Source organism: Oncorhynchus tshawytscha, linkage group LG23, assembly GCF_018296145.1.
Source record: "Oncorhynchus tshawytscha isolate Ot180627B linkage group LG23, Otsh_v2.0, whole genome shotgun sequence".
NCBI lineage: Eukaryota > Metazoa > Chordata > Actinopteri > Salmoniformes > Salmonidae > Oncorhynchus > Oncorhynchus tshawytscha.
In genome coordinates, this window is record NC_056451.1 from 17114833 (window position 1) to 17125696 (window position 10864).

The following is a 10864-nucleotide window of genomic DNA, read 5'->3' on the forward strand; positions in this document are numbered from 1 at the left end:
TCAGAATGGGAGGCGGAGTGAGCAGAGAATAAGAGGATTCAAATCTATGTTATAATGTTATAGTCCGCTAACTGCAGTTTATTCCACACCACACCCTGTAACAATAGGATTGTTTGACCCATTAGTGACTTTTCATATTCACTCTGCCATGGGAAGTCTCACTCAGCTTTCTCTCAGCCTGTCTGTGCTGCTGTCTGGCTGTTGTCTTAACCTGATGGTTTGACAGTCTGCTGCCATATCACCATCCTGTCTGTTCAGAAACACTCTCAATATTTGCTGTTATTCATGAGAAGAGGAGTTTGTTTAGTTTTTCTGTAGGTATAGGCTGTTGTTAGTATGAGAATTGTCTTCTGTTAGTTCCATATATTAATAATGTAGACATTGCACTGAATATGATTTATGTTTATGGTTTAGTGAACCATACTTGTGTGATTAGTAGCCTTGTGACGGAAACCTGAAGAGTTGCGTTAGCTTCCTGAGATCATTTCTAGGCTTTAGCTCAACGGGCTAACACAGTCTAGGTTAATAGAACATTTAAACCACGAACAAGTTAACAAACATGGCAGACAGGCAGCTACTTGATATTTGTAGGTGCCAGGAGGCTTTCCCTGGTTAGCCGTACGTTCAACAACAGTCTGGGCTGATTTGGAGACAAGACCAGAGGTCTTTAATTACAAAAGCACTGAGCCCTCCGGCTTTACCACCATCACTTCACAACTGAGAGAGAGAGAGAGAGAGAGAGAGAGAGAGAGAGAGAGAGGGGGAGAGAGAGAGAGAGAGAGAGAGAGAGAGAGAGAGAGAGAGAGAGAGAGAGAGAGAGAGAGAGAGAGAGAGAAGAGAGAGAGAAGAGAGAGAGAGAAGAGAGAGAGAGAGAGAGAGAGAGAGAGAGAGAGAGAGAGAGAGAGAGGGAAAGAGAGAGAGAGAGAGAGAGAGAGAGAGAGGGAGAGAGAGAGAGAGAGAGAGAGAGAGAGAGAGAGAGAGAGAGAGAGAGAGAGAGAGAGAATAAGGAGTTGAAATAATCAGGCCGTTTGCAAATCACCATCAAGCTCCTGGAAACAGCTCCTCAAGGAGAGAGACCACATGGTTACAGTGTCCTGTCTCAAAAGTGTGCAAATCCATAGAACACAATGTGGTTACTGTATGTTTGCTGAAAGCCACCCTCAGCCCCATAATGTGCAGTGGGCCTGGCCTGTGTTGTAGACAGATGGGAGAGCTGATGTGCGTAACTATGCATTTTACAGCAAACTATTACAGAGTCGTGCTGTTTACACACAAACATTTGAATACCTGTCTGCAGGCCAGTTTAATTATGCAAACCCTTCTGTTATGTGTGTTGCTTTGTCGTCTCCTCCCAGCTCTCTCACTGCAACAAGGCTGGAGAGATTTGTTTGTGTTTTCATTAAGATACGGACAGTGGTGTGGCACAGGCAGGAGCAAATGTATTCCATTCCTCATAACCTCGAGTATCTTATACTGTCTGTTCCTCCCCACCACGGTGGCCCATGTTCACATTTACACTAGCATGGCAGGTAGCCTAGTGGTTAGCGCGTTGGGCCAATAATCGAAAGGTTGCTGGTTTGAATCCCCAAGCCAACTAGTTGAAAAATCTGCCGATGTTCCCTTGAGCAAGGCACTTAATACGAATTGCTCTGGATAAGAGTGTCTGCTGAATGTAAATGTATAGCCCTCAATGTCATTATTCCCCTCCAATCAGGGACTGATTTAGATCAGGGATATCAGGTCCAATTTATTTTCAGGTAGAACAGAAAACCAGCAGGCTCTGGACCTCGTAGGGTAAAATAGGAACACTTCTGCTGTATATGCTACTTTACTGTACATCCATTGTCATTTAAAGCTGAAGAAATGTAAAATGACCTCTGATGTGTGACTTTGAAATCTCTGGAGTATGTAGTTGGGGAGGAGGGACGTACAGTACATGTGCCTTATTTCCCCATACGATTCATCCTTTGACGTTTGATTCGTGAAAGTACTTACATATACGATGCCCCCCCCCCTCTCATCATTTTGTTTCTTGAATTCTGTCATATGTTCATCTTCAACTACATGTTCAAATACGGCATTCATCAAAGGGGAAGAGAAGGAATGGGCATTAGGCCAGCTGAGCCTCAGTCGCCGTCCCAATGTAGAGCTGGTGAATATTATATTGAGAGGGAGGAGAGAGAGAGAGGGAGAGAGAGAGGGGGAGGAGAGGGGGGGAGAGAGAGAGAGAGAGGGGAGAGGGAGAGAGAGAGAGGGGGAGAGAGAGAGGGGGAGAGAGAGAGAGGGGCAGAGAGAGAGAGGGAGAGAGAGAGGGGGACAGAGAGAGGGAGAGAGAGAGAGAGAGAGAGAGAGAAGGGGGAGAGAGAGAGAAGGGGAGAGAGAGAGAGGAGAGAGGGGATAGAGATAGAATAGAGAGAGAGAGGAGAGAGAGAGGATATATATATATATATAGAGAGAGAGAGAGAGAGAGAGAGAGAGAGAGAGAGAGAGAGAGAGAGAGAGGGGAGAGAGAGAGAGAGAGAGGGGGAGAGATAGAGGGGGAGAGGGAATGGAGAAAGCAAAGCAGTGTTTTTAATTATCTGGACTAGGTACAGGATGCGTTTTTTTTATTGTTTTAATGAAGCAGCTGGCCTATTGTCTCTCCTTAATTCCTCTATTGTTTTTAGAATATGTCATAGTTCTTTATTCTTTTATCAGGTGCTCTGCAGGAGGATTCAGCACAATAGCGTTCATTCCAACTGCATTGGCCACTGCACAAAGCCAGGCAGGCAGCTCATTGCAGAGAGCTAGCTCGCTAACAGGCAAAACAGTGCAAATCACACAAGCTGCTACCTTTTAGCCTTTTCCCCAGTTTTACTTGTGGGCTGTGCACTTTCAAAATTGGCAAAAAGCGGCCAGTATGATACAGATAAACTTTCATGAACTATTCACAAAATGATTTGCCTTTGCTGCCCCTCTCTCTGTACAGTAAGAGGTGTTTCCCAATCCTTGTCCTAGGAACCCAAAGGGGTGCACATTTGTGTGTGTCAGTGCTGGCCTAGAACAAATAATTTGGTTCTCCATCAAGACCAAGCTTGGGAGAGCAAGAACTGTGGTGTACAGTGATGCCCTGAGAGCAACATCTCAGTGGATCTCAGGGGATCTCCTGAGCCTCCATCTATGTGTATTTCCCAAATGCCACCCTATTCCCCATTTAGAGCACTACTTGTGTCCACGGCCCATAGCTCTGGTCAAAATAGTGTGCTAATTTGGGAATAGGGTGTCATTTGGGACTAAGCCTCCACCTGAGTTTGGTGGTGGAGGTCTCCTCTGAGGCAGGAATGATTCTGTCTGAGTCAGTATTCTGTGTTTAAGAACACCAACCCCAGCATTCTCACAGATGACAGATGGGTGTCTGTAGTGTGGCTGGCTGAAGGAGTCACATTGCTGTGCATATTTCATAGGTGAATTTTATTTTTGTTTAGTACTAACAGTCATTAGCAATTAGCAGTGGAAGGCTTGCAGTAATTCAGAGCATCTTTAACTGAAATTGTTTTCAAAGACAGTGAAAATGTAAGTCTGTCGTGAGTTCAGTATCAGGGTGTTTTTCTCCGTTCTCTTTGTTAACCGAGAACCTGAGAAGTGGAATCTCTACCAATTTAAACTTTTGATGGTGAGTAGTGACGATCTGCCCCCCACCTGCCCCCATTGTGGCTGCTCGCTGGCAGTTAGTATCTACCTTGATGGTAACTCTGTCTGACGGTAGTGGAGTTTTGTTACTTTAATTAGGAGATAAAAATTCAAAGGGCCTCTCCAAGCTGTGTGTGGTGAGAGAGAATCAAAACCAGCGCTCAAGTGGAGGGACCTGAAGTGTGTCTCTCATCACGGGAGATTGGCCAGCAGATAGGCACTGTTCTTTAAAGGAGCTAGTGCTGCCTGCCACTCACACACACACGGACACACACGGACACACACGGACACACACGGACACACACACACACACACACACACACACACACACACACACACACACACACACACACACACACACACACACACACACACACACACAGAGAGCTTTCCTTGCACACAGAAATGGGACTTTAAAAGATGGCATATTTTACTACGTCTTGCTTCACTCCTCTGACTCATTTCTATAATAGTGTTTAATAGTGCTGTTTGACATAAATGTAATGAAAAGGTTGGGAAATGTGTTCATGAGAGTAGCGAGGTTATGACCAGCGTCAGGTGGGAGGTGGAATGCCGTGGAAGGTGTACCAGAGAGGAGTGATACATCCTCAGATTGGTGTGGAAGTTAGGCTTCATAACAATCATTCCATCATGTCATTTCATAGTAACTACAGCAGATACTCTTCAGTTTTCCTCCCTGGGTTGGGAGAGCCTCACTTGAAAACCTCAACCCTGTCTACACTGACCTTTAAAACCAGTGATTTATACATTTTGTGTAAACATTTGTAATCAGTGTCTCTCTAAAGGAGGATGGAACTATGAGTGGGGTGCAGTTAGTCTTCTGTTCTACCCTTCATACCTCTCCCCTCTCTTCTGCAACACCCCTTATTTCCACAACAGCTGGACTCAAATTACAGGTCCTCTCTCATCCTGACGCTGCTCTGTCGGAGTGTTTGCACATCTTTGAAAGCTAACAGAGTGCCCTAATTAATTGTCCAGCTTTTCTCTGAAACAATGTCCTAATTCTGCCATTTAGCGTGAGCGTATCATCGTTGTTGTTATCGCCCCAGCCAGATTTTTGTAAATAGTCATATTAAAAACTTTAATCTCTTCAAAGGAAAATGAAGTGCAGCTGAAAAGCCTGTCATGTGCAGGAGATAAATATTATCTAAGTTAAAAACCTTCCTCTACCCCTTCCTCCCCTTCCAGTCTCTCATCCTAACTTAATGAATATGTTCAGAAGATTTCACTGGGATGTTTCATCCCTAAACACAAACATCTAATAGTGTGTAGAGGATCTGTTTGAGGTTATGCTATATTACTGAAGTATACAGTATAGCTCCAATGCATAGACCTACTACAATTTACCCCACTGAGTATGACATTTCTTACTGATACTTTAACCAAAGTATGACATTGTGATTTCACACTTTAGTCATTATATAGTCATTATTACTAAGTCCTTATAACATGTCCCTCTGGATGGAATTCCATACCCTCTGAACTCCAGAGTTTGGAGTCACCTATAGGGTGAAATAATAATATAATACTGTCCCCAGTGGGAATTGAACCCATCAACTAAGCTACACAGGCTAACACTACCATGCTCTACCAACAGTCACACAGGATAAAAACAATATTTTTCAGCATCTTCCCCTTCTGTCTGTTCCAGGTGGCCAGCTGTGGTGTACCACCACTAAGAACATCATGGGGGGCGAGGAGCTAGTGGCGTTCGCCGTGGACTTTGACTCCCGTCTACAGGCCATCAACCACATGTCTCTGAGCGAGGGGATGTACCCGGCTAGACTGCTGGACACCATCCAGCTCCTGCCTCAGCAGGCCGCCATGGCCTCCATTCTGCCCACCGCCATCGTCAACAGTGAGTTACAATACACTTCATGGCTAGTCTGTACTGTAGTCTCACCTAGGGCTGTGTTTGAAATGTAGTCCACTACTTTAGGCCAAAACTTTAAGTAATGCACTATAGGAAAGAGGGTGCAGACTCTGGACAAAGGTATTGCACTATATAGGGAATAGGGTGCCGTTTTGGACATAGCCCTAAATGTCTGTCTGTCCATCCGTCTATGGGCTGTAGATTAACCCAGATGAGTCTGTGTTCAGAGCGTTTTGAGATAAGAGCTGTCGACCTTCTGTTTGGGTTCACATAAACACAGGCGAGCCTCCCACTAACCTGTTAATTGCAAAATACAAGCTTCATGCAAATAGTGCATTTGTTTACTTAATAAGGGCTATCTGGGTTCAGCTCGACAGGGAGGCTGCTCTGCTGCAGGCAGATGGTCCAGTGTTTCAGTTGCCCTTGAGAAAGGGCATCAACCTAGTGGTATCGACACAGTCCTATCACAGGCTTGGGTATTACAGGGTTTTTGCCTGGCTTTGGGTATCAAATCAGAGCTATAAAGAGAAAGAAACGTGCGTGTGTTGTACGTGCATACGTGCGCGTGTTGTTGTGTGCGCACGAAACGTACACTGACGTTCTACCCTGACATTGTACCCTGATGTTCTACCCTGACGTTGTACCCTGACGCTCTACCCTGACGTTGTACCCTGACGCTCTACCCTGATGTTGTACCCTGACGCTCTACCCTGTGTTTTACTCTCTCTCTCTCTCCAGAGGACATCTTCCCATGTAAGGCGTGTGGGATCTGGTACCGCAGTGAGAGGAACCTGCAGGCCCACCTGATGTACTACTGCAGTGGCAGGCAGAGGGAGCCAGAGAGCCAAGGGGAGGAGAACGACAACGGACTCCACCAGACACCCAGCATCTGCCCCTTCCCACAGTGCAACAAGAGCTTCACCAGCGCCAGGGCCCTGGAAATGCACCTGAACACGCACAGCGGTGAGTACAGATGTCCTGCTAGTACTATTTGTATAGTAGTTGAGCTTCTACTGTAGTAATACTAGTAAAGTACTGTAAAGTAGACGAAATGTAGATTTATTTGAGCTTTCATTTAGTTGTAAGTATCTCACCATTGAGTGATGTTGACATGAGATGTGCTTATCATTAAAGGTAATCCGATGTATTATTTAATCACGTTGAGTAGTACAGAACAGTATACCTTTAATATTTGTCAGTCATTTTAGTATCCGGTTTTGTAATGAAAAGTATTGCTTGACATTAAGACACTGTCAGTTTCACATTAGTCAGGTAAAATAATTGGAAAAGTGAACTACTGCTCTTAGCGCCATAAATATACACATCCCCCTGTCAGCTTAAGCAGTTGACAGTTTAGCTTTCAGCCCAACCAAAAATCAGGATGGTTGGGAGTAAGCTTGGCATAATGCATCAGGTTTTGATCGTAGCCGTAGTTAACGTTAAGGCAGAGTGGGAAGGAGACGAAGAATCTCAACAGTGTCCTTTTATCTCCCTAACAGGTGTCAAAATGGAAGAGACGCTCCCCCCTGGCACCAGCTTGAAATGCACAATCTGTAACTACACGGCGGATTCTCTTATTACGTTCCAACATCACATCCTCTCTCACCTGTCACAGGCCGCCTTCAGATGCAATCACTGCCATATCAGCTTTCAGAACCACAGGGAACTCTTGCAGCATCAGGACTTGCACAGCCACCATGGCCACGGTGGTGGCAGCAAACTTCACAGGGAGAGCGACAGCGAGCACTCCCCCAGGGGGGCGGAGGAAGCCCTGCAGCAGGCGGCGGCCCGCGTCGAGCTGGCCAACCGGAAGGAAGCCCTCCAGAGTCCCAAAGGATCCCTCAGCAAGGACGCCACCATCGACAGCGAGCTGGAGAAGGCTGAGAAAAAGCCCATGCTGTCAGGGTTGAAGGGGGACGGAGGCCATCCGGGCAGTAAGGCCAGCTTCTCCTACACCCGGATCAAGTCTGAGCCCTCCAGCCCCCGCTTGGCCTCCTCTCCTGTTCAGCATAACATGGGCCCCACCTACCCCATGGGGCCCTTCCTGTCCCAGTTCGCTTTCTCCCAGGACATTTCTGTCGTCCCGCAGGCTTCTGAGATTCTGGCTAAAATGTCAGAGCTGGTGCACCGGAGGCTACGCCACGGAGGGAACACGGTCTACCCTCCGGTGATCTACAGCCCCCTCATCCCCAAAGGGGCCACGTGTTTCGAATGCAATATCACCTTCAACAACCTGGAAAACTACCTGGTCCACAAAAAGCACTACTGTAACAGTCGTTGGCAGCACATGACCAAGTCACCTGACTTCTCCAGCATCTCAGACAAGGCCGTGAGCCCCAACAGCGGCCACAGCTCAGTCAGTATGCTCGCCGGATGCCACCCGTCTGAGGTCACCGACAGCCACCTGATGCAGTCGGCCTGTTTGTCAGTCAACTCTCAGAGTGTTCTGGACATGATCAATGCAGGAGGGGCAGTGAAAGGCCCAGGCCCAGAGAAGGAGCTCCCAGGGCAGGTGAAGAAGGTCTCCACCACCCCGACCGGGATGGAGGAGAGGCCGAACGGGAAGCAGCAGGCGGTGGAGGGGAAGAGCCCTACCAACACGCCTCTGGTGGAGACTGATGTCAACGACCCTAACCAGACTTCCTGTGCGGCCTGCAATATCACCTTTAGCCGCCACGAGACCTACATGGTCCACAAGCAGTACTATTGTGCTACGCGTCACGACCCCCCCATGAAACGCATGTCCGCCAACAAGGTTCCCTCCATGCAGAGGACCATGAGGACCCGCAAGCGTAGGAAGATGTACGAGATGTGTCTCCCAGACCAGGACCCGAGAGGACCCTCCATTGGGCAGCCAGGGTTCCTGGGGGTCCCTCCTATGGCGAACCCCTGTACCTCGCAGGAGGCGGTGGAGAGCCTGGCCGACCGCTTTCACCCTCGCTGTGACGTCTTCCCAGGGATGGTCCCCAAACACCTGGAGGCTTCCCTCACCGTCACCAAGTCTATCATGGCCCCCAACAGTAATGCCACTATGGACCAGCAGGAGCTGGACGCACCCATCGATCTCAGCAAAAAGTGCTCGCCAATCCCCAATGACAAGACATCGCCAAACTCCCCCAAAAGACTGTTAGACTATCACGAATGTACAGTGTGTAAGATCAGTTTTAACAAAGTGGAGAACTACCTTGCGCATAAACAGAACTTTTGCCCTGTGACAACAGCCACAGCCTCCCAGCAGCACGGTGGTGAGGCCATGTTCCCAGACGTGGTGAAGAGTGAAGGCAGTAATCCTGATGACGCCTACGATAAGAGCCCATGTGAGAAGAACGGCAACGATAAAATGATTGTGCAGAATGGGGGTGGAATGTTCCCCCCTCACATGGGCCCAGTGCCGGGTCTCAAGCCCTTCAGCGAGGCTCAGCTCATCCCGACTAAAGACGAGAACATGTTTCTGCCCCACTGCCTTTATCCCGGCGCAATAAAGAAGATGAAAGGTGCCGAGCAAATTTCGCCCTACTTCGGGATAAAGCCGACCGATTACGTGGCCGGCGGGCTGGTCATGCAGGGCGAGAGAGAGGTGAGCAGCGAGCAGGAGCAGAGCACTAATGGAGGGGGACCAGAGACGGGGAGAGAGCAGCCTGCTGCCAACGGCTGCCCACTCCCCAGCAAAGAGCCACTGCCCCTGCTGCCCAAAAACAGGGGCATGGTGATAGTCAACGGCGGTCACAAGCCAGAGGAGCGCTCGGGATCGGGGCCCGTCCCACCCAACCAGGATAACCAATCCCACAATCCCCAGCAGCAAGACGGCCACCCCTCACCCACGTGGGGCGCGGAGAACCCGTCCGACTCCAACGAGAACGTGTCACCCACGTCCAAGTCTCCGACCGAGGAGACAGTGCCCACGGTGACAAAGGGTGTGAATGGGTCGTCCCAGGCTCCGGGCAGCGGGAAGTACTGCCGTCTCTGTGACATCCAATTCAACAACCTATCAAACTTTATTACCCATAAGAAGTTTTACTGTTCGTCACATGCTGCGGAGCATGTGAAATGAACTAGTTCCTGTTTAGTTTTCCTGTCCCTTCCCACTCCCCTTTTTTCTGTTTGGGTACACTGTCGTGTCTGGAATAATGCATCACTCACGCAGTTCTAAACGCTGCTTGTGGACAATCAAGAGAGGCTTCTTCTTTCATCATTTTAACACCTCATTGCAAATCATTGGTTAAAAAATATAAAAAAATAAAAAATGAATCCAGAGTAATATTGGTGCCACTTTCACATTTATTTATTTTACAATCAGTATTAATAGTAGTGATCTTAATTTAAAATTCAAATGAAATTTATATCAGAGTTGTTTGTAATGTTATTGTATAGTCATTCTTGTGTAGCACACATATTGTTTACACTGTAATGTAGGCTCAATGAAACGATAGAATACAAATGAGATGCATTTTAGACACAAAATAGCTACTGAAGCACTTGTCTATTCTTATTTGCTGTAACAGTTTTTGTATATGCCTAAATGTCATTTGCAGCTTTGCTATTCATGACTCGGATTCTTGGCCTTAACCCTTTGGTGGGATAGCCAGGTACAATCCAGCTGCATCTTCTGTTTTGGCATACACTTGGCTTAGCATACGTATGTGGCTGTGTCCCTGTCTCTTTTCTTCAACTCAGACGTGGATGTTTTCAGGAGGATGGCAACATTCTTGTACAGTACTCATATTTCTGTTTGCTGAACTACACTTTGGTCTCCCTTTCTAGAATTTGCTGTCGATGCAATACTTTGTAAATGAGGGAACATTACTGAAAGCAGTATTATGAGGGGGACTGCATATATTTGAGGGGGAAAAAATTGTACAAGAATTACATTTATTGCTGTTGATGATGGACAAACTGGGTTGGGAAGTTGGTTGGCAAGGGGACACTGATGTAAAATAATCATTCCATTGTCCTAATTATGGGAGAAAAAAAGTTTCTTAAAAAAAACGTTGTTGCTATGCATGTATATGGATGGAATAAAGTTCCAGAACTGTTGGAAATAATTTTTATTTTGATGTGGTGTCATAATTAAACTGAAATCCTCAGGATAATCCAATGATGTTTGGTCTTTTCTTTCAAAGCTACAACACCAGTGTAGTGGATGTGTACATTAGATATAAGGGAGAGTGTTCTGTTCAATCCACATCACGTAAATTCAGCTTTACAGCGAGAATCAAATTTAAAGTCAATGTTCCCACTTTAGAGGAGACTGCAATCACTGCATGTGTCGGCTCAATGGGGAATTCCTTTTACATCGTCACC

The 10864-nt window shown here is 47.0% G+C and overlaps 1 protein-coding gene across 1 annotated transcript in view; it reads left to right on the forward strand.

Moving 5' to 3' along the window:
• LOC112222801 (zinc finger protein ZFPM2-like) overlaps window positions 1-10653 on the forward strand; it is a 167398-nt gene extending 156745 nt beyond the window's left edge. The window contains exons 6-8 of the mRNA XM_042304788.1: window positions 5342-5548; window positions 6302-6526; window positions 7063-10653. Coding sequence (XP_042160722.1) covers window positions 5342-5548; window positions 6302-6526; window positions 7063-9614 — 2984 coding nt within the window. The 3' untranslated portion in view covers window positions 9615-10653. The remainder of the gene's footprint in view (window positions 1-5341; window positions 5549-6301; window positions 6527-7062) is intronic.
• The last annotated feature ends 211 nt before the right edge of the window (window positions 10654-10864 follow it).